General features: G+C 29.6%; 2 protein-coding genes across 4 annotated transcripts; one reads left to right on the forward strand and one right to left on the reverse strand.

Annotated features, from left to right (window-relative positions):
* Window positions 1–9,926: 9,926 nt before the first annotated feature.
* Window positions 9,927–16,566, forward strand: LOC100787048 (CDP-diacylglycerol--serine O-phosphatidyltransferase 1). 3 transcript variants are annotated; one of them, XM_041013258.1, is made up of 14 exons: window positions 9,937–10,346; window positions 10,663–10,803; window positions 11,810–12,000; window positions 12,129–12,194; window positions 12,274–12,333; window positions 13,165–13,255; window positions 13,504–13,558; window positions 13,685–13,764; window positions 13,881–13,997; window positions 14,139–14,223; window positions 15,039–15,130; window positions 15,460–15,713; window positions 15,877–15,965; window positions 16,066–16,566. In XM_041013258.1, the coding sequence occupies exons 3-14, from the start codon at window positions 11,840–11,842 to the stop codon at window positions 16,194–16,196; spliced, it is 1,281 nt and encodes a 426-aa protein (XP_040869192.1). In that variant the 5' UTR covers window positions 9,937–10,346; window positions 10,663–10,803; window positions 11,810–11,839; the 3' UTR covers window positions 16,197–16,566. The 3 variants fall into 3 exon arrangements, with proteins under 3 accessions (XP_003555928.1, XP_040869192.1, XP_006605945.1); XM_003555880.5 differs by lacking the exon at window positions 10,663–10,803 and having other exon boundaries at window positions 9,927–10,346; XM_006605882.4 differs by lacking the exons at window positions 9,937–10,346; window positions 10,663–10,803; window positions 11,810–12,000 and having other exon boundaries at window positions 12,260–12,333.
* Window positions 16,567–17,763: 1,197 nt separating this feature from the next.
* On the reverse strand, window positions 17,764–20,776 carry LOC100799204 (palmitoyl-acyl carrier protein thioesterase, chloroplastic). Its single transcript, XM_003555217.5, has 6 exons — window positions 20,030–20,776; window positions 19,809–19,942; window positions 19,165–19,278; window positions 18,911–19,079; window positions 18,559–18,627; window positions 17,764–18,465 (listed from the first exon to the last, which is right to left on the reverse strand). The coding sequence occupies exons 1-6, from the start codon at window positions 20,405–20,407 to the stop codon at window positions 18,130–18,132; spliced, it is 1,200 nt and encodes a 399-aa protein (XP_003555265.2). The 5' UTR covers window positions 20,408–20,776; the 3' UTR covers window positions 17,764–18,129.
* Between the last annotated feature and the right edge of the window lie 242 nt (window positions 20,777–21,018).

Raw genomic sequence — 21,018 nt, forward strand, 5'->3', positions numbered from 1 at the left:
TCAGGGCAGCCCTGTGCGTTTATTTATTCAGTATTGCACGTGAACGAAGTGTGGGAGCGAGCTAAAAAGTGCGAAACTTCATCCTTCCCTCTCCTATATTTCCCATCAAAGTCAAAACTTGTGATGTATGTAGAATATTCTTCCAAATGTGTTACATGCGTCTAATCATAGTTTAATCATGTATCTAATCTAAATAATTTCAATTCATCACTGTTATGATGTAAATCTGTACCTTGCTTAGCCAACATTTATGATTTATGTATTTCAATTGTAAATTATAATAGCGTCCCCGTTGGCTTACTATGCCTATGCCTCGTTGACTAAGGTTGAGAAACACAAAACCTTTTTTATTTTGAGATTAAGATAAAGATAAGGACACTATGCTGATGATGATGAGAAATTTTGACAACACGTCTTTAAGTAAAGAAAATTATCGCATTTTGTTCTCCTGTTTTCTGGGATAAATAATTGCTCTCTAGAAAAAGTGGATGGCGGCTCGTTGAAGAAACCTTCAAGATGCAGCCTTCTGAAATCTGTATATATGCCCTGTATTCGGATCATAGTATAATGTAGATTTTTTTTTCTTTTTCGAGTTGTTACGAATTTTTATTTTCTATTTTTTTTATATTTCTAAATGGATATAATACCTCTTGCCTTTTGAAGTAAAAAAAAAAGCCTCAAATTTTTACTACCATGATTCTCCCATGATTTTATTTTATTGTAGTGGGGTGTGTTTGGTGGGATGGGGGTGTTGTTTGGGGGTTTAGTAAACACCATAATTTTAGATCCTTGATTCTCTAGTGGACCTTCAACTATTCTTACAAAATTGCATATGTTGTCGAACAAACATCCATTGAAAATATTCAATATTATCTAATTATATGTGAGTATTTTAAAATTCATATGAAATAGAAAAAAAATAATTATTTGACTAAAATATGTTTGTGGTCCATGTAAAATTTAAAAAATATTAATTTTGTCCTTATAAAAAATCATATTAATTTTGTTCTATAAGAATAAAATATATTTTTGTTGGTATTACAGTTCCTTGACATGATTAACCGATTTAATTATTTTTTTTTTACCTTCTTTAACACACTCAAAAGACACTAGATTTTACTATTGTTTTATCTTCCCCCTAATCTCATGAGAAAGTGTGAGAAAATTGCTTAAAAAGTGAGCAAAAATTATAATTTTTAGGGGATTTTAACCTCCATAAATTTTTTATTTCATTTTAAAGGGTTTTAACTGTTTCAAATTATTGATTTCATTGGTAATCAAGTTACATAGGTAAGTTTACTAGCCACGGTAGATTACCATCTAGTAGAGTTATCGTTGAGGACCAAAAATATGTTTTACTTTTATAGGGACCAAATTAATATAAAAAAAATTATGATGACAAAATTAATATTTTTCAAATTTTACAAGAATCTCACACATATTTTATTCTAATTATTTTAATGAAAATTTATAATCAATAAATATATGCAAATATTTAAATTATACTTAACATTTATAATAAACCATTTAAATTATGATATAAGGGTATTGTTATCCATAGATAATTTATTTTTAAATTAAGTAAAAGAGGGTAAATTTATAGGTACTAACAATTAAGAAAATCAAATATACTGATAATTTTCGTTTTAAAAATGGTAGTTTTTGAGTAGTTATAAGATAGGTGACTCTTCTAATAAGTTTTTCTAGAAAACATGTGAGTGAGAATAAAACATGTTCAAAAGTGTTTATTTGTGAGGTTGGTCATTGATTCCAGAAGTCATTAGACATGATTGTCAGGGTCTAAAAAAAGATTATCTATGAACGGTTCTGATCGATAGAAGATTTTAACCAATAAAGATGTTGTATAAAATGTCATAGTGAGTCTCCGATAAATCAACAATAAAAATATCAAAAAAAGAATATTGTTTGTTAGAGTGAAAGTGAATAATTTTTTAAAAAAATTGAGTGGAACCCACGTGATTTGTTTTCATATCAAAATTAAGGAGAAAGAAGTGGAAAAAGACATTGTTGACTGTTTTTACGTAATACTTGTGTGTTGTTGCCAGTAAAGTAAAAAAAAAACATGTTAAAATTATGAGGATAAACTAGTATTTTTTGTACGTATTAAGTAACTTTAATTTAAATATTTATTTTTTATTTTATTTTTATTCAACTAAACAACTTTTATTTTCATCATGTTTTTCACCACTTCTTTCCTTTATTTCCCTGCGCACAAGTCCGCAACCAAACATAGCCTTAAGATTATGTAGGAATGGCTTTTCAGTGATGAGAAAATAACCTCATATAAAACAAACCATTAACTCTTTAATTTTAAACCAGAAAGTAAAAACTAGTTTTTAATGATCAGCAAGTTTATGCTTTTTATTGATTTTTCTTTTATGCCTCCTATGTAAAATCTCATTATCATAACTTATGTCATGACTCCATTTTGATAATGACACCACTAGAAATCAAGCTTTCTACATCGATTAATTTCCTTAGTTATGTTAAATTTTAATGATAGTAGTAATATGTTATATCACTACAGTTTTTAGTTATGTTAAATTATAAATTTACAATATTGCCGGTATATGACAATTTGACTACGAATAGTTTGTAATGCACTTTTTTTTTTATAAGAGATTTGTAATTTTATTCTCGTAGTTTCAAACTAATTATTGTTTTAGATTGTTTTACAAGAAAAATAAATATATTAATAATTCCACAAAATTAATTTTATATCATTGTTAATTTATTTTTAGATCTTATAATTTACATTAATATATAAAAGTTATAAATAAAAAAATAATTAATGTTATATTAAAAAGTTAAAATGAAAATGATGTTGAGATAATTTTTTTCTCCTATAGGACTATTATAATGGGATGAAAGAATATCGTTCTTTTAATTACTTAGTTATGTAAATGTCATTTCTAAAGGCAAATTCATTGCATCTAAAAAAGGGAAAAATAATTTTGTTATCTATCATATTCATTTTTTTAGGTCATATAAAAATAAAAAATAAAATAAAAAACTGCCCAATCAATCCAAAATAAACTGCAAAATATTATTGGTTTGACTTGATTTTGTTGGAACTTGATATTATATAGGAATGTTTTATTTTTCACATTGCCGTTATTCTATTAACTTTTTTAACACCACGCTTAAAATAGAAAAGAGGAAAAGAAGAGGTAAAAGTAGGGCATCGAACCAAATTCTATACGTTATAAAAGTTATTTATGTGTTTTCGTATCAAGTAGAAGAGAAATGTGCTCCAATGGTCCGAATATTCTTGGAAAAGCATAATACTAAGTGTAATTTCCAGTTAAGAATTCATCATAAAAAGGAAAACATGATTAAAAAGAAAGAGATTTCCAGTTATGAATTGAGATAGCTATGATCACAAAGAAAAAGGAAAATGATGTCGACAGCTACTTTTTATTTAGCAACAAAGATAAGATAAAACGATATCCAACCATCGGAACGTGCCCTAGATAGTTCTTTCTACTTTCTACCTTTACTTTGGCAACACATCGATCAATGGTCAATTTGTATTGTGAACTTTCAAAAAAAAAAAAAAAAGTAAAAAAATCAGTTGTTGTGCCGGAAAGCCCTCCATGAAAAGGAACTTTAATTATTGGTCCAGTTAACAAATAACAAATTAAATTTATTTTTTATATAGACCACTTATTGATTTACGTGGCATCCAGCGTGTTGTTAATTATTCAGAAAAAAAGCGTGTTGTTAATTAGTATATATTATTATTTTAATTAAGGACCTCAAGTTGAAATTTTAAGTATCCGATTGAATTAATAAATATACTTAAATATAATTTTAGTTTCTTCATTTTACTCCATCCATAATTTTAGTTATTTTATTTTAGAATTAACATGTTTAGTCTTCCTATTTTAAAACAATTCATAATTTCGTTCTTTCTATTTCAAAATATAAACATTTATTCCTATATTTTAAAAAAATCATATTTTTTTGTTCTATTTTAGAAAACTCACAATTTGAATTTAATCTTTAACTTTGTCTGTTTTATTTTTTTATTTCTTACTTTCTAATTAATTGAATAACTTCTGGACGATACCTTAAATAAATATGTTATGTTTAGAATTTAATTGGACCAAATTTAATTATAAATTTATAATAATTAAGACAAATTGATAATTTAACAAATTATAAAAATTTTAAAACAAGATGATTAAATATTTTTATTTTAAAATGAAAGAACTAAAATTATGAATTTTTTAAATACGAGGATCAAATATCTTAATTTTAAAGTGAAGGGACAAAAATTACGGATCAAACAAAATAAAAGAATATAATTACATTTAAGCCCAATAAATACATAAAAAAGAATTTCATGTTTCTAGTAATTCTATGCTGCTCGAGTAAAATTGTTTTTTTTAATAAAAAGGACTTATAATTTTAAGGAAATCTTTTATGTTTACAAAGGATTAAAATATGTAATGTACACAAAATATTAAATGCGTTGCTTTTACGTAAGTTTTTGTTATAAAGAAAATAAATTCTATACACATACTAAAAGATAGGAGCAAAATATTTTTTTTTATTAAAACAGTAAAATTAAAATGTGAAGATACTACATTTTACATATTACTCAAACTCTCACATCTAATTTGAAATCTAAGAAAATACGTTACATTTTGTTTTGGGTACGAAAATGTAAGAGATGAGGGAATGTTCCAATTCAAGGAAAAAACAGTCTTTAGACTCTCGTAATACTTAGCGGTGTATTTAATTAGAATTTTTTTTATTCAATTAAGATTTTTAAATAATAGAAATAAGTTTTTTGGTGTTCTATCCAAACTATTGGGATTTTAAAGAAGTTTAATTAAGTTTGTTAGTATTCAATTAAGATTTTTTACAACTTTAAAAAAGTTTTTGGGTATTTAAAAATATACAAATTTCAATGGATTCTTTCTTATGATAAATTTTAATGGACTTCATGAGAATTTTTATGAAAAAATACATATCAAATAATCTTACGTAAACCTTTGAGATTTTATAGACTTTATTTCTTTTCTCCTAAATTGACATTTTTTTCCAACACACATAATTTGTTGTTTCTTTGTTGAAAGTAATAAATATTTATAATTTTTTACTCTATTACAAAATTGTCAACATGCCAGAAATGTGAATATAAGAAATTTTCTTAATTCTTTAAACTTTGAGAGATATATAAACAAACATGAATATATATGAACACAAAAAATATATAATTTATGAAGGTGAGAAGTTGACTCATGTATAAGTGTAAATATATAAACGAGGTTTAAAATAATTGTTGGACATATTTGCTGTTTGGTGGGAATGATTACAAGTATTCATAACAAACATTGTTGTATATAATTTTTATACAATTAACATGATTGATGATTAAATAAGAATGAACCTATTGTGCTTGTAAATATGTTAGGTGTTGGATCAAGTGGCATCAAAATAATTAATTCAATCCCTTTCTTAATTATTTTGAGGGCACTTGATCCAACATTAGGAAAAATTAACTTATTATGTAACAAGTTTAAGGTTGTGTTATATAAGATGAATTTTATTTAAAGTTTTAAGTGAACAAAATTCATAAATCTTTATCAATAATTTTAAATGTTTTTTAAAATTCATAAATCTTTATCCATTAAAAGATAGGAGCAAAATATATATATTTTTTTATTAAAACAGTAAAATTAAAATGTGAAGATACTACATTTTACATATTACTCAAACTCTCACATCTAATTTGAAATCTAAGTAAATTACACGTAAGAAAATACGTTACATTTTGTTTTGGGTACGAAAATGTAAGAGATGAGGGAATGTTCCGATTCAAGGAAAAAACAGTCTTTAGACTCTCGTAATACTTAAGCTGTGTATTTAATTAGAATTTTATTTTATTTTTTAAGTTTTTTAGGTATTCAATTAAGATTTTTAAATAATAGAAATAATTTGTGTGGTGTTCTATCCAAACTATTAGGATTCTTAAGAAATTCAATCAAGTATGTTAGTATTCAATTAAGATTTTTTACAACTTAAAAAAAGTTTTTGGATATTTAAAAATATATAAATTTTAATGAATTATTTCTTATGATGAATTTTATGAGAATTTTTATGAGAAAATACATATTAAATAATCTTATTCAAATTTTTGAGATTTTATGAGACTTTCTTTTTTTCTTTTCTTGTAAATTGACATTTTTTTTCAACACAAATAATTTTCTTTATTGAAAGTGATAAATATTTATAATTTTTTACTCTATCACGAAATTGTCAACATGTCCAGGAATGTGAATATAAGAAATTTTCCTAATTCTTTAAATTTGAGAGATATCTTCTACTTATACATATAAACAAACATGAATATATATGAACATAAAAAATATATAATAAGTGTAAATATATAAATGAAGTTTTAAATAATTGTTGAACATATTTGTTGTTTGGAGGGAATGACTATAAGTATTCATAACAAACATTGTTGTATATAATTTTTATTCAATTGACATGATTGATGATTAAACGAGAATGAACCTATTGTGCTTGTAAATATGTTATAGAAAATTAACTTGTTATGTAACAAGTTTAAGGTTGTGTTGTATAAGATGAATTTTATTTAAAGTTTTAAGTGAACAAAATTCATAAATCTTTATCAATAATTTTAAATATTTTTTAAAATTTTACGAAGTCTTTTAAAATCTTAAAAATTCATAATATCATTTAAAATCTTATGAATTCATATTTTATAAATTCATTAAAATTTGAACTACAAAATCTTAAACATAAAAGTCTTTTAAAAAATATTAAAAATTATTACATTCTTAAAAAAGTATTTTAAAATTCACAAATTTTTTTTATCACAAAATAATCTTTTAAAAGTCCAATCCAATATATCTCTGGTAGAGAAAGTTTTTACACTTACGGTTGGGGATTCAAATTTACAATATGTTAGGTTATGTTTTGTTTCACTCGATCTATTTATTAGAATTATTTCATTTTTTTCCTACTACACTGGCTGAGATTCATGTCATTTTTAATTAAAAATGAAGCCAATATGTTTTTTTCTTCTTCTTTTATAATTACTTACTATTTTTTATTTTTTAAAAGTAAAAATGTGTATACTTACTAACCGTATTTTTGATAAATAAGAACACGATCATATGTTGTGTAAAAGAAAATTAAGAATTTTTTATATCAGAATTAAGATTTACCAGTATAAGATATATTATTGTATTGTAATGAATGTAATGTTTTTTTTGTTGTTGAATGTTTTAATTAACATACTTTTTTTTCTATAGTAATTATTTTATTTTATATTTATTAACTTGTGCCTTAAATTATAAGTTAAGAAATAAAATTTTATTATATAAAAATAATAGTATTTTATATTTCTTAAATGATTAATAAATGTTATTCTTATATATTACATGTGTTCTGAGAATACACGTTTCCCCTACCCCCTTAAGAATACCGTGTAAACTTGTGCCCCTATTAGTTATCGTTTTACTTGGTTGTCTTCAAAATGAATTTTATTTAATAGCAGTGATCGACAATAAATCACAGTGATAATTTGAAAAACCAAAAAGCAATTGACATGAACCTCACACTCAGACGCAGTTGAATGAAAGGGAAAGAGGGAAAAAATTTCTTAAAACAACAAAGTGTAAAAATGAGAAACATTTATGCAAAATGTCAGAAAGTGTTTAAGCTGTGTACGATTAGTTGCCCGATTGTGATGGATGTCATTATTTTCTATCTTATTAAAGATCAGTCCAGTCACTAAATTGTTGCATGCTTTTTCCACTAACAAACAATTTTTTTGCAATCTATACCTCACTTGGAAATATAATTTGCTGCCTACATTTTCGTAAAGACATCAATATAATTAAACACGAGGAGGTGACTTTGTACCCCAGAAAAATATCGTCACTGACATCATGTTATATTAGCCCCAGATATATGTATATACTTCTCTTTCCTTTTTATTCATTAAAGTGATTTCTGGTACAGAGTTGTTCATTCCCCCAATTAAATAATTTTTTAGGAGCAAGTTTTTTTTAATGATAAGATAAGATTCCTAAGATTTTTTTTATTTATAAAATGCACTTATTATTATTTAACTCCCTCTAAAAAAAGAGTAATATTACTCATTAGGGTTTAATAATCTTACAGTGAATTAATATGGAAAATTTTATTTTCATTTATAAAAATGGAAAAATTCATCCCACTCATTCATAAATTAATATTTTCAGAAACCTTTGTATACCCATTGTGATTGAATATTTATATTATATTTTATTTTATATATGAAAAAAAATCATTTCCATACCATTGTTCCCATAAATATTAAAATATTTCCTGTATAAGAGTGGGATATTCTTCTATATACCCTCCATGGAATTCAACTTTTTCCGCCATGATATTTGATCTTTCCATGATACTTCAATAAATAGTATAACAGTATTTATAAATTTGAATTAGTCATAAATAGTGATATTATTATTGTTATTTTGATGGAATTGTCAAAAGTAGTTATACAATGATGGTGTAATGATAGTATAAATTGACAAAGGGAGTGTTGAGTTGAGTGGGAAAGGGGGGGCTTTAATTAATTTTGGTTGTTTTGTTGTATGGCCTTGTAGGTTGCAATTGGGCTTTACCCCACGTTGTATTTTTGTGTTTTATAGCTATTTGTTGATTGATGGCGTGAAAAATTAAGAAGGGAATCTGGAGAGCACAATCGATAATGATATTTTGTAGCGTCACCGGATAATGTTGGTAACCAAAACGTCAGCACAACACAAATAAATAAATTAAATTCCCTCCAAATTAACTTATACCAAGTGCCAAGTGCCTGTTGTACTACAACACACACCACTTATTGTCCTTACTCCAATTACTCCAAGTAGAATTTCACAACAATTAAGAGACATCTCAATTATTACAATTCATTAAAAAAAACACCTGCAAGTGGGATAATATATGTTACTCAACAAGTAATTTTTATTTATTTATGCTTAAAAAATATTCTTGTTCAATATTGAGATTCAAATTTATAATAATATAAAAATATATTCATAAAAAGGTGGAAATAGTCAGTTTAGTCTTTAAAATTATAATTCCTATCACTTTTCTATTTTTAGCTTTTAATTTTTAGTTTCTCAAACTTTTTAGAAATATTTTTAGTCTTTTATTAATTTTTTGTCATCACTTTTAGTTCCTCTAAATTTTTTTGTTCATTTTTAATCTTTTTTTAAATATTTTTATTGCTCAAAAATACTTTCAAATATATAATAAATGAGAGATTAAAATGGACAAAATAGGAGCTAAATTTGAAAAATAAAAATAAACAAAAGACTAAAATGAGAAAAAAAAATTAAAGGAACAAAAAATATGAAGAACAAAATTAATAAAAAACTTAAAATTGTCAATTTTTTTAAGGGACAAAAATTTGAATCTTATTGAAGGATTAAAAATTTAATTAATCAGTTAAGTATTACTTGTAACTTTAGACCAACACGAGTGATAAATTATAATTTTAAATATATTTTTTTAATTTTATAAACCAAAGTGATAATTTGAGCATTGAGAAGTATATATTTTTTTTTTGATAATGTTGGGTCAGAAATTAATCTTTTAAGAGTGAGTGAATCCAATACCAGTTATTTTATTAAATAAATCATCTCTCCACCAATAAATGCTATGAAACCTTAAAAACCGCGTTAACCCTTTATTGAATGACATTATAGCATATATCGAAACACTTACTTTAAAAAAAGGAAAAGAAAAAAAAGCGAGGGCAGGAGGGTAATTTGGCAATGAAGGCAGAGAGGGGCAAAATGGCAATTAACGAGAAGCAAGAGGGGCATTATAGTGAGAAGCAGTATTTAGAACTTTTGGTTCATGATTCATGATCATCGTCATCGTGCGTATCTAAAACATCTTCAAATCTATCTTTGACCGTCGTACTCTCTCTCTCTCTCTCTCTCTTTTTAATTTTGGCTCATCATCACCCTTCGCCTTTTCGCCGCTGTTGCAGACTCTGCTCAAAACACACAAACACAGCAACAGCCACCACACTTTCACTCACCCACTTACAATATCTCCATTTTGCCCCTTCTTTCCCCTTCAGCATAAAACCATCTCTATAAATATTCATTCATTAAACATAGCAGACAATAGCAGCACACACACTTATCTTCTTCTTCCTCTGATTCCATTCATCATTCATTACTCTGATCCGACGGCTGCGATCTTCTCGTTTCTCCAATCGTACGGCCAGGGGTCCTTTGTCTGCCTCACTCACCTTCCCAACTTTCTCTCTCTACGTAAGTCTCTCTCTCTCTCTTTGCAAACAAAAGCCTTTATTATAACCTGCTTTTTCGCTCTCTCTGTATAACCTCTTTTTCGTTATTACGAATCATATCATATCCGCATAATATCTATCATCACACACACTCACTCACACGCGCACTCTGTTGTGCATTCTTTTGAGATTGTGCTTCGAATCTACTACCTCTCCTGACATATATAATATATTCAGTGTGCCTTGCTTTTTTTTTTTTTTGTTTTTTTTTCCTTCTCTTTATTCTTCCCTTTCCGTTTTGGGTTCCTTCAATTTTCGATTTTTTTTTCCTTAAAAAGTTTTTTTTCGGCCCAAGCCGTTCGGTGTTCGATTGGTTTCGCTGTTACATGCATCGATACGGGGCTGAATTATGCGCTGGCGTAATGGGTTTTGGTTCTTCTGCCAGATTTAGATCCATCGAGCTGATGTAGCCGACTTTGGTAATTTTGGTTGGATTGAGAATTGGAATGTTTGTTTTCTGCGGTTTATGATGCAATGCGTGTTTTGCTGTAACGGTTTGTGTAGTTCGCTCTTGATGGGGATCCGTTAATTACTCAGTTTGATTCTTTGTGATGTGCATGTGGTGTCTTATGTGTTAAGATGCTGATGGCTAGTACTGTGTTCAAAATATTGGTGAGTGCTATTTATACTGTAGAATTTGTGATGGACTGTTGGGCTGTCAATCAGTGTTTTTTCACACACACAAAAAAATACATACATTGAATTGTGTACCAGATACTGCTTTGGATTACAAATTTGGGGTTTGTTGTAAATTCAGTGGATTTGCGTTAGTGTGTTCAGTTTGGTCTTTAATTTTGAACCCTAATATGGTCTTGTTATGCAGAAGTTACTTTTGTTTGTATCATTTTGTTTTACATGCTGGTTATGTACTTAATACTCTCTTAAGGATAAGGATAATTAATATTAACCCTCGGTCCATTGCAATAGAGAAATTATATCTTGTGATTTTGGTTTTTTGAAAGGTCTTCTGGTTGTATACTTGTATGTTTTTTACATGGAGTTGTCTTGTTTAGTTCTCTTACAGTTTGTGTTTATTATGCATGAGTGGAATTTTTACCGTCATACAATCATATATGTGGACTCTTTTTATTCTTGTTCTTTGCTTAATATATTTCTCATGTCGTTGAAGTGTTCATGATATGTCATGTCACTGAAATGCAATTACAAACGGATAATTAGCAGCAGTCTGGTTAATACTCCATGTGTTATATTCAATTAAGGAAAATAAATTTTTTGGTGTGCTTTTTATATATGATACTGTTTCTTATTGTTTTGTCTGATGGATTTAATCTGGATTCAGTGGATTAATTTTTTGTGACTATTTGTTGTATTGTGTGCTTTCCTGGAGTGGTCTTTTGAGGTGCATAAAACTCTCGGGCCATTTGTCACCTGTAAATGATCTTATTTCTTTGATTTTGATTGTAGTTAGAGAGTAGCTTCTCTGGAACACCGAGTATGGAGTCCAACGGTCATGTTAGAGTAAAGAGAAATGATATTATTAAAGAAAATGGTCATTCCCATTTGTCAAATAATGATGATGAACATGATCCATGGACTGCATGGGCATACAAGCCTCGCACCATCACATTGTTACTTATTGGCGCTTGCTTTCTTATGTGAGTGTTTAGCTGGATAAATTAACGTCAACAAGTGGTGTATTTTTATCTACTTGGAAATTTGTTCTTCAATAAAATTAATTTTCTCTCCCCCCTACTTAATTTTTTCATATCATTGTATATACCAGTTGGGCAAGTGGAGCACTTGATCCAGAAAGAGATGCATCTGGGGATCTAGTTACTTCTGTTAAAAGGTTTGGTATTTCTAATTTACTTACTGCTCATTTTGCTTTGTACAATTTGCTAAATGCCTACACAGCTGTTTCTCTGTAGGGGTGTATGGGCAATGATTGCTGTTTTTCTTGCTTATTGCCTGCTGCAAGCTCCTTCTACGTGAGTAATCAGAATGAATTTATTTTGCTTAGTATGGTATTTTCCATTTACTTATTGTTTTTGGATGTATATATTAGTCTTGTTTCTTTTGTCCTTTTATTATATTAAATTTAGTTGTCTGGTATATTTGTTGAGTTTAGATTTAGACCCAAGTATAGGTCTTCCTTAGTTTCTGTGACTTTCTGCATGATTGGATTATTTTCGTGCCTATATATTAGAGGGGATTGAGTATCTGATCTTTTAGTTTCAGGTTTGAGAGATGGGGTTTAAGATTTTAATTCCAGACTTCATCAGTTAATTTATTTCATTTTTCTTAAGTTAAGAATTTACGTCAAGAGAATAATAATTTATTTCATTTTTAGGTTAAGAGCTTATGTTAAGAGAATAATCCAACCGCTCCAAACACTCATACATCACTGTTTGAGAACATTATAAATAGGCCAAAATTATTTGGGATAACCAATGATATCATTTAAGGTTGGATGGCTGCGGCTAGTTTACTTACAGAGAAGAAAATTTACTGGAAGATGATGATTCTTTTCAAGCTTGGGGTTATAGAGAATGTGTGTGGAAGGGGTATGGAACTGTATAAAGATAACTGGAAACCCAAGGTGTTTAATTTTGTTTGATGGAAGCTCATCCCATACAAATTTTAATATAATCCTGCTTAAAATTGTTCTGCTAAGTTTATGAATCTGAAAGAATATTAGTATAGTATATGATGTTGGAAGAGTAATAATATTAGTTGAGTTTTTAGTTCAGCTGAAGTTATAGTAAATTTTCTCTTGAGAATATTACCTGAATATATTTTTTTTTCATGTTTTCATTCAGGGTTCTTATTAGGCCACATCCTGCAATTTGGCGCTTGGTTCATGGCATGGCTGTTGTATACCTAGTTGCCCTCACATTTTTGCTTTTTCAGGTTGGTTTCCATGTCTCAATTTATCTATTCTTTGTGTGTAAAGTTTAAGTAATTTTGTCAAGCTTAAACTTTGCATTTTTGTAGTGTATTTTTGCTCTAGATTCTTGCTTACTTTTTAGATTTGCATCTGTTAGCTTCCTCTAACTTTGTCATTGTCTTCTGTTGCATAATCTTAGTCATTTGTTGCTCTGTCTCCAGCAAGTGAACGAAAGTGTACTAACATGTATTCTCAATTTTTGTCCCTACAGAAGCGTGATGACGCTCGACAGTTTATGAAGTTTCTTCATCCTGATCTTGGTGTTGGTAATTCAATCTGATTCTTTTTTATTAGCTTTGAATTGGCTGGAAATGGAATTAATTGATTATGTATCTGCATTGTATTTGAGATTTGAAAACATTTTTGGTAATTACTATGTTTGATCTTGGCAGAACTTCCAGAGAGATCTTATGGCGCTGACTGTCGTATATATCTGCCTGAAAACCCTGCAAGCAGGTTTAAGAATGTTTATGTATGATTTCTTTCACAACCTATGTTTTTGCTTATTCTCTCCTAAAATTATTTTGTTCTTCGCTTTATCATATTTGGATATAACATGGGGCTGATATATTATGCTTCATCTTTCAGGAGACACTTTTTGATGAATTTGTTTTAGCTCATGTTATTGGATGGTGGGGGAAGGCAATATTGATTCGTAATCAGCCCCTTCTTTGGGTGTTATCAATTGGTTTTGAGTTGGTGGAGGTAAGCCCTTATCTGATTAATACACTCCGATTTTTTCACATAGGTGTGGTTATGGGTTAGTGCATCCATAAAGCTTGTTTTTCTTTTGATATATCTATATCGTTTGAATTGCTTACATAACATCTGTGTTGTAATCTTCAGTATACTTTTCGTCACATGTTGCCAAATTTCAATGAGTGCTGGTGGGACAGTATTATTCTTGACATTTTGATCTGCAATTGGTTTGGTAAGAGTTTTGGTCCAATTTTATTTGACTTTTGGCAAGTTGCAAGGATTGCATGTGGTTTAGTTAAAGCATGAGCTTATTTATCGTATCACTACAACCACAGATTGCATCTATAGTCATTCATTTAATCTGTAATAGCTTGTCAACAAAATACGTACTGATTTTGAAAACATTGCCAGCCCCTTAAATGTTGAAAGCTTGTAGGATTCTTCCATCTGTGAATTTTTCTGTTTCAAGTTTAAAGGTATATGAAAATGTGTATGTATGCACAATCTTGGATAAGAATTGTTAAATTATTGCGTATATGAATGGTTTTGACTACATTTTCTTAAACCTTCATGGAATTTATTCAGATTCCTTTTAATCTTTATTCTAAATTGATAGTTCAAGGATTTAATTGAATTTTGTGAGCTTTATTTTTCTAACTTTGTGTCTTAGATGATATTCAAGGCTATAAAAGTCTACTTAGTTTATTATTTTTACAAGTTTAGATTGGTTTGCATCTAAATTAATTTTTTCACCCTAGAAAAACTTTGGGTACATCATGTGAACTTTAGTGTTTTTTTTAATAGCTTTTAGTGGTTCTTTTAGTATCATAATTCATAATTTCGCTGGTATATAATAAAATATTGCATTGAATTTCTTATAAATCATCATGTGAACTTTAGTGTTTTTACTATTCATGATCATTTGATTATTTTATTAAAGAAAATGTAGTGTTTTTTTGAGTTTGCACTATTGCTGAAATTAATGCTCTTTTGGATTTGAAATTGTGGCAGCCGATTGTAACATCTTTTACTTGGTTTATTATGCAGGAATTTGGGCAGGAATGCATACTGTTAGATATTTTGATGGGAAAACATACAAATGGGTTGGTCTAAGCCAGCAGCCTAATATAATAGGAAAAGTATGTTTTTAAGATTTTGATTGTTTTTCTATCATCAGTTATTTCATTATTCTTGAATCTTTGATTCTTATTGAAATTGCTCTAACTTTAAGTACTTTTTTCTATGCCTGCTTGAGCAATAGCCAATTGCCAATACTTGTTCTGATGGATGTTTTTACTAAAATTCTGATTTTTTAATGTTGTAATAATAACTAGTACTGTCAGTTCACCATGAGAAAAAATGATTTTGACTATCTGAGTATGTTAGTTAATTCTTAGTGTTAGTTTATTGATTGCTAAGTGGACTTAATGTGAATCGAGTGATCTTTTTTATCGTTCGTCGACATCAGGTGAAACGAACATTAGGCCAATTCACACCAGCTCAGTGGGACAAAGACGAGTGGCATCCATTGCTTGGTCCTTGGCGTTTCATTCAAGTTCTTAGTCTTTGCATTGTATTTTTGACAGTAGAGCTCAACACATTCTTTTTGAAGTTTTGTCTCTGGATACCTCCTCGAAATTCGGTTGTTATATATAGGTTGATTTTGTGGTGGCTACTTGCGATTCCAACAATTCGTGAGTACAACTCATACCTTCAAGACAGGTACAGTCTTCTGCATCTCTCTTGTTTCCCTCCCACCCCTACCCAAAAGAAGTCATATTTTTCTGTTTTGCATAGTGTGTTTAATGTTGATGAATGACATTGGAAATATCCTACTAAGATTTTGACATTTTTTCCTGTCATATATTCGTTGTGAATTTTTCAGAAAGCCAGTGAAAAAGGTCGGAGCATATTGTTGGCTCTCTCTTGCCATTTGCATTGTGGAACTTCTGATTTGCATTAAGTTTGGACACGGTAGTTCTCTTAATTAATTATTGTGTCATATTTTGAAGTTAGTATGCATTAATCATTGTATAATTCACTGATTACATTCATGGTGGTTGTGTTTCCACAGGCTTGTATCCAAAATCAATGCCTATATGGCTGGTAATATTCTGGTCAGGTGTTGGAGTGACCATTTTTACATTTTTGCTTTTGTGGTCTTGGCAACTCCATCGCACTTTAGGGAACAAAAAGAGACGATAATTTCACAATTGCAGCAGTTGCAATGCTGCATTATTCTTTGATTGATTCCTTCCTCATTTTTATGGGTACCAATCCATAGCCATACACATGGTGTAAATACATCAACCTCATAATTAATTGTAAATGAATATTAATTTCTCCTAGCTTAGTATAGTGGAACAGATCACAGTTTCTTTGGGCGGCAAATTTATAGTTCCAGCTGGTAGAGAGGTGTACTTATTATTATTATTTATGAGGCCTGCTTCTGTTCTGAATAGGTTTTCACCATTGGTAAATTGCCCAATTTCTTCGCCTCCATCGGAATGAATCATTTTGAAACGTGTATCCAGCCATTTCAAGGAAATTTTGAGTGAAGAATGCTTTTGCTTCATAAACTGTGTCCAAATGTTATATTATAATGTTGCTGCCTTGCTTGTCAAGTTTTAAATTGTTCATACTGCATTGGAGATTGACATTAGCATTAATTATGTTTAGGATATCGAGTTTTATCTATTTACATAACTACAAACTGATGCTTGATTAATAGACAAACATTTGCGGTATTACTAAAAGTTTCAGATTTTATAATATATGATAGAATAAATCATAGCAATACCCCTTGAGATTTTGTGTAATTACACATAATTTCACTTTTTTTTTTAATTTTCCTATACTAATCTCTTTAAGTTTTAAAATATTACACGAACACTTCTTTATATATTTGAAAATATTATACTAACACTCTTTTAAATCTTACACTAACATCCCCTACAAGAGAGATGAAAGTAATGATTAAAAAAAACATAAAATACTTATGTAATTACATGAAATTTCATAGAATATTGCTGTAATTTGATCTATATAATATAAAAATGACTGCAAATGACACATTTGTTTACTACTTAATGAAAATAGTTTTAAAAGTCGGTAAATATACTGATGCAATAATGCATAATTGAATACATTTCTTCAAGACATCACCACATTATTCAAGTGAGATTAATTTTCAGTTGATCTTCCACATGGTTTAGGCCAGAAGATATTTTCTAGTGTGTTATGGCGTATGTAATAATTGCGTACATGTAGTGCTGCTTTTGACTAAGTACGTGCTTGCTATTTATTATTTTATTACAAAAATCGTTTCTTTATCACAAGTTTTTTTTATAAAGTAAAAAACAATTTTCTTTTTTTCTTATCGTCAAGAAACAATAGTGAATAAACAAAGAATAAATATAAATATACTTATTTTCTTTTTCATTTTTTTACCTTATTGTCTTCCCATCTGTGTCTTTCCAGTCTTCCTTTCCCATTCAATAATTTGTCACATGTTATTTCTTCTCTTTTTCCTTTTTTTTTTCCTATCACTCTTCCCACTCCATGCACCCAAAAATGGGGTGTTCGTTGCGTAATTTAGATAAAATAAAAGACAATATACACTTGAATAATTAATAAAAAGATACCATGGGACCTATTAAAAAAGTGCAAAAAAAACACCTTACTGCAACATCGGGTGCTTTGACATGTTCATGTGGGGTTGCTCTTCATTGTTTTCACGTTTACTTTTCATCTCGCTCTCCTACTTTTGCTTTTTCAAGAGCAACCTATGATGGAGGAGGTGCTCTTACATTACTTTATTAAAATTCACTTTTACTTCAATATGTTGGAAAACATTTTTCATTTTAAATTAAATCATAATATAGTTTGCCCCCATAGATACAATTTACTACAACTAAATAATCACATTTTATATTGATTTCATAAATTAAATAAGAAGCATATTCATAACTTACACTTTCATTGGAATTGTTACGTGTATAGTTTTTTCTCCAAACGCTTCCTGGTTGTCTTTTTCCCATCATATCGTTTTCGTTTAGACCAAGAATTTCTTGTGTGGTACACCAGAGAATATGCTAACATTTGTTCCTTCCCAGTCCACATATGAATCTTACTAGGTCTAAGTGGAAAATGGCATTGTAGAAATCTTCCTCTTCCATGTAGTCCTTCCTCTGACAATTTCGTCGTTTTGTTTCTCTCCTTTGGTTTGTAGAAGGTGTGTATACCTTAATGGCCTCTTCTCAAGGCAAGTTAGGACTCCACTACCATTTATAATATCTGATGATAACCCATTGAGAAGATTTGTGCAGTAATCTGGTTCTACCACACCATGAAGTATTTCATCCTCCTCAGGTTCACACAGTGATTGAACTATATCTGAGCTTCCACATTCCCTTCTGTACTCTAGTGTGATACCAGATAATTGGTGCTCCTCTAGAATTTGGTCTGGGATGGTCTGTAGAAGCAATCAACAATAGAATTTGAGAGTTAACAATGACATTCATGATGACCCTAATGAGTATTGAGTAGATAAATTCTTGCAATTTACCTCTAGCATCCATCTTACATACTTCACATTATTAACATGTTGGTTCATGTCCAAATCACTTCTCTTGGGCTGCAAAGTGGAGAGGGGCACAAAGTCAATAATTGTGTACATTCTTTGTGCTGTGGCAGAGTCAGCAGTAATTTAACTGTAATACATAGAGTAAAGAGTAAATAGTATATGCATTGACAATGTAAGAGTTTTTTATACTATCATTCAGTCACAAATTATTATATATGATAAATAGTGAAGTTTTTGTATTTTTAAAACAACTATCTTACAAGTCATATTTATTATGATTTCTGATTGATTACACATTTTTACACTGACATATAAAGTAAAGGCATATATATACCTTCAAGTCAGAATTCATGTATTTTGCCTCTTTGTCTAATTTGACTATTTTTTCTTGAACATCTTCCTTTATTGCTTGCTTCTCAATAAACCAAGGTGAAACCTCTGCTCTCACCTCTTCTGGCATTTTGGAGAGACGTCTTGTTTTGCGGTTCATCATTACCCACGTGCTGTTTTATGGCTTATTACATTCAGCACAGTGGAAAATTTGAAAATTGTTGGAAAGACTGTGCAATACATGTATATAGTACATACCTTGTTGCACGTGCAAAAATGTGGCCTGTGGCTTGGCTTCTTATCAGCCAATCCCGCCGCATTCCATTCTTGCCTGATGCTCCAACCCATGTGTCAATTTCAACCACCTCTCCCCTGACACAAGTTAAATTCTTTCTAGTTATTATGGTTTTGTCATGCCATGATGATTTAACTATATGCTAGTGAAACTAAAATTTCATTTCCTTAAAATTGTTACAAGTCTTCAGAAAATTTGCTACGATTATGCCCATCACAACTTATTCTGACTATGATAATGTGCTTATTACTTACTTTGTTTATTGTGTTTGGGATGGCTATGGCCCATGATGGATCTAAATACGGAATATTTTAGTGAAATTCTATGCATGTCTTTGTCAACATGTAACTCTATTAGAAGAGGTAGATTTTTGTAGCTTTCTGCTGCCAAAAGAGTACAGGACAAAAGTTCTTGCATATGGAGAAAATTTCTAGGAAAACCATCAATAAATAGTACAACAATTATGACAAGAATTGTATCAAGCAAGTTGAGTTTTTTAAATTTGATTTGTGTATTCCAACAAAAAAAGAAAATTATTTTTAAGGGTACAAATGTTCATATTCATTAATGTCCTCGTTGAAATAATCATGATGGAAATGGACTTTACCAGATGGGATAGTAATCAATCAGAACTTGCATTCTTGAGACAACCCAAATGAGATTGTTCCTCACCATTCCATGTGTTGCTCCAAACCCATCACTGAGCAGTCCAGACATCCAAACATGGTTTAATGCTGTTTCCTGCACATAAGATTGCATTTAGCAACAAAACAATGAAGCCCTTGTGCTTTTTGTGAAGTAAAACTTTGGTTAAATGATTATAATCACCTGAAGAAGATTGAGGATGCTCTCAAGTGTGGCTGTTTTATCAGCTCCAACTTCATAGGACCTAATGACAACAGTCTGTCTATAACCAACTCCACCTTCAATGATGAGCCCTTGTCGATGAGGATCAACCAATTGCTTCTTTGTTGGGATGTTTTGGCGCAGACCATTTTCACCAATTGTAACAGCTTGACCAAGAGTGGTGATGGTTGAAGCTGTTTGGCTTAGTGACTCAACTTTAACCGGGGACCTAAAACTCCCATTAGTTCTGATGCTGCTGTTCATTTGGTGGTTAACCTGGTCATGGTTTTCTCTCATGGAACAACACCTTACAAAGTAGGTAGAGGCTGGATATGAGAAAGTTGCAGCCATTGTTCTCATTTTGTTCCTTACAAAGTGGAACAGCACCTTAGAAGGAGAGAGGTTGGAAGAGAAAAATGGGTTATAAAACTTTTTTATAGTTTAACAATAGACGATGTTAACAAAGCAGGACTTGGAACTCTGAGAGACAAATAAGTGAACCTTGAGTTTCAGCTGACTTATCAAAGAGATTTTGGTGTTTGCTGCGGAACTAACTTTTTGTTGTCCCATCTGAGAAAGGAAACGCCCTAGTTCTGATCGATCGGGTAGAGTAGACAAAAGTATGTTTAGTTTGTGTCAGGCAATTTTGAGGGTTTTTGGAATCAGCAATGTTGTTAAATGCAAAAGTGAACATAAAATAGTAAAATTTATTGTTTTTCAACTACTGTGTAAGAAGATTAGATAGCATTGGAAGATTTTAAATTATCTGTGAGGATTTCACTAGGTGGAGTACTAGCTTGACATCATAAACTCATTATTACTGAGGGTAGGACTTAAAGAATTGGCCAGCTATAGACATAATAGTGCTTAGTATAAAAGAAGAAAAAAGCAAACGCCTCCCCTAGAAGTTGACATCAGCCAATAAGAGAATGAATTCAGAGCTCCTTTTGTTGAAAAGTACACTGTTGTCT

Source organism: Glycine max, chromosome 20 (genome assembly GCF_000004515.6).
Source record: "Glycine max cultivar Williams 82 chromosome 20, Glycine_max_v4.0, whole genome shotgun sequence".
In the NCBI taxonomy this organism is placed as follows: Eukaryota; Viridiplantae; Streptophyta; class Magnoliopsida; order Fabales; family Fabaceae; genus Glycine; species Glycine max.

Bases quoted from the DNA above. Each gene is read 5' to 3' on its own strand.
- LOC100787048 (XM_003555880.5), top strand. From the start codon at position 11,840: ATGGAGTCCAACGGTCATGTTAGAGTAAAGAGAAATGATATTATTAAA. The intron at 13,559-13,684 runs GTAATTCAATCT...TGATCTTGGCAG, and splicing joins TCATCCTGATCTTGGTGTTG to AACTTCCAGAGAGATCTTAT. The intron at 15,131-15,459 runs GTATGTTTTTAA...CGTCGACATCAG, and splicing joins AGCCTAATATAATAGGAAAA to GTGAAACGAACATTAGGCCA.
- LOC100799204 (XM_003555217.5), bottom strand. From the start codon at position 20,407: ATGAGAACAATGGCTGCAACTTTCTCATATCCAGCCTCTACCTACTTT. The intron at 19,279-19,808 runs GTAAAGTCCATT...AACTTGTGTCAG, and splicing joins ATTGATTACTATCCCATCTG to GGGAGAGGTGGTTGAAATTG. The intron at 19,080-19,164 runs GTATGTACTATA...GCCATAAAACAG, and splicing joins ATTTTTGCACGTGCAACAAG to CACGTGGGTAATGATGAACC.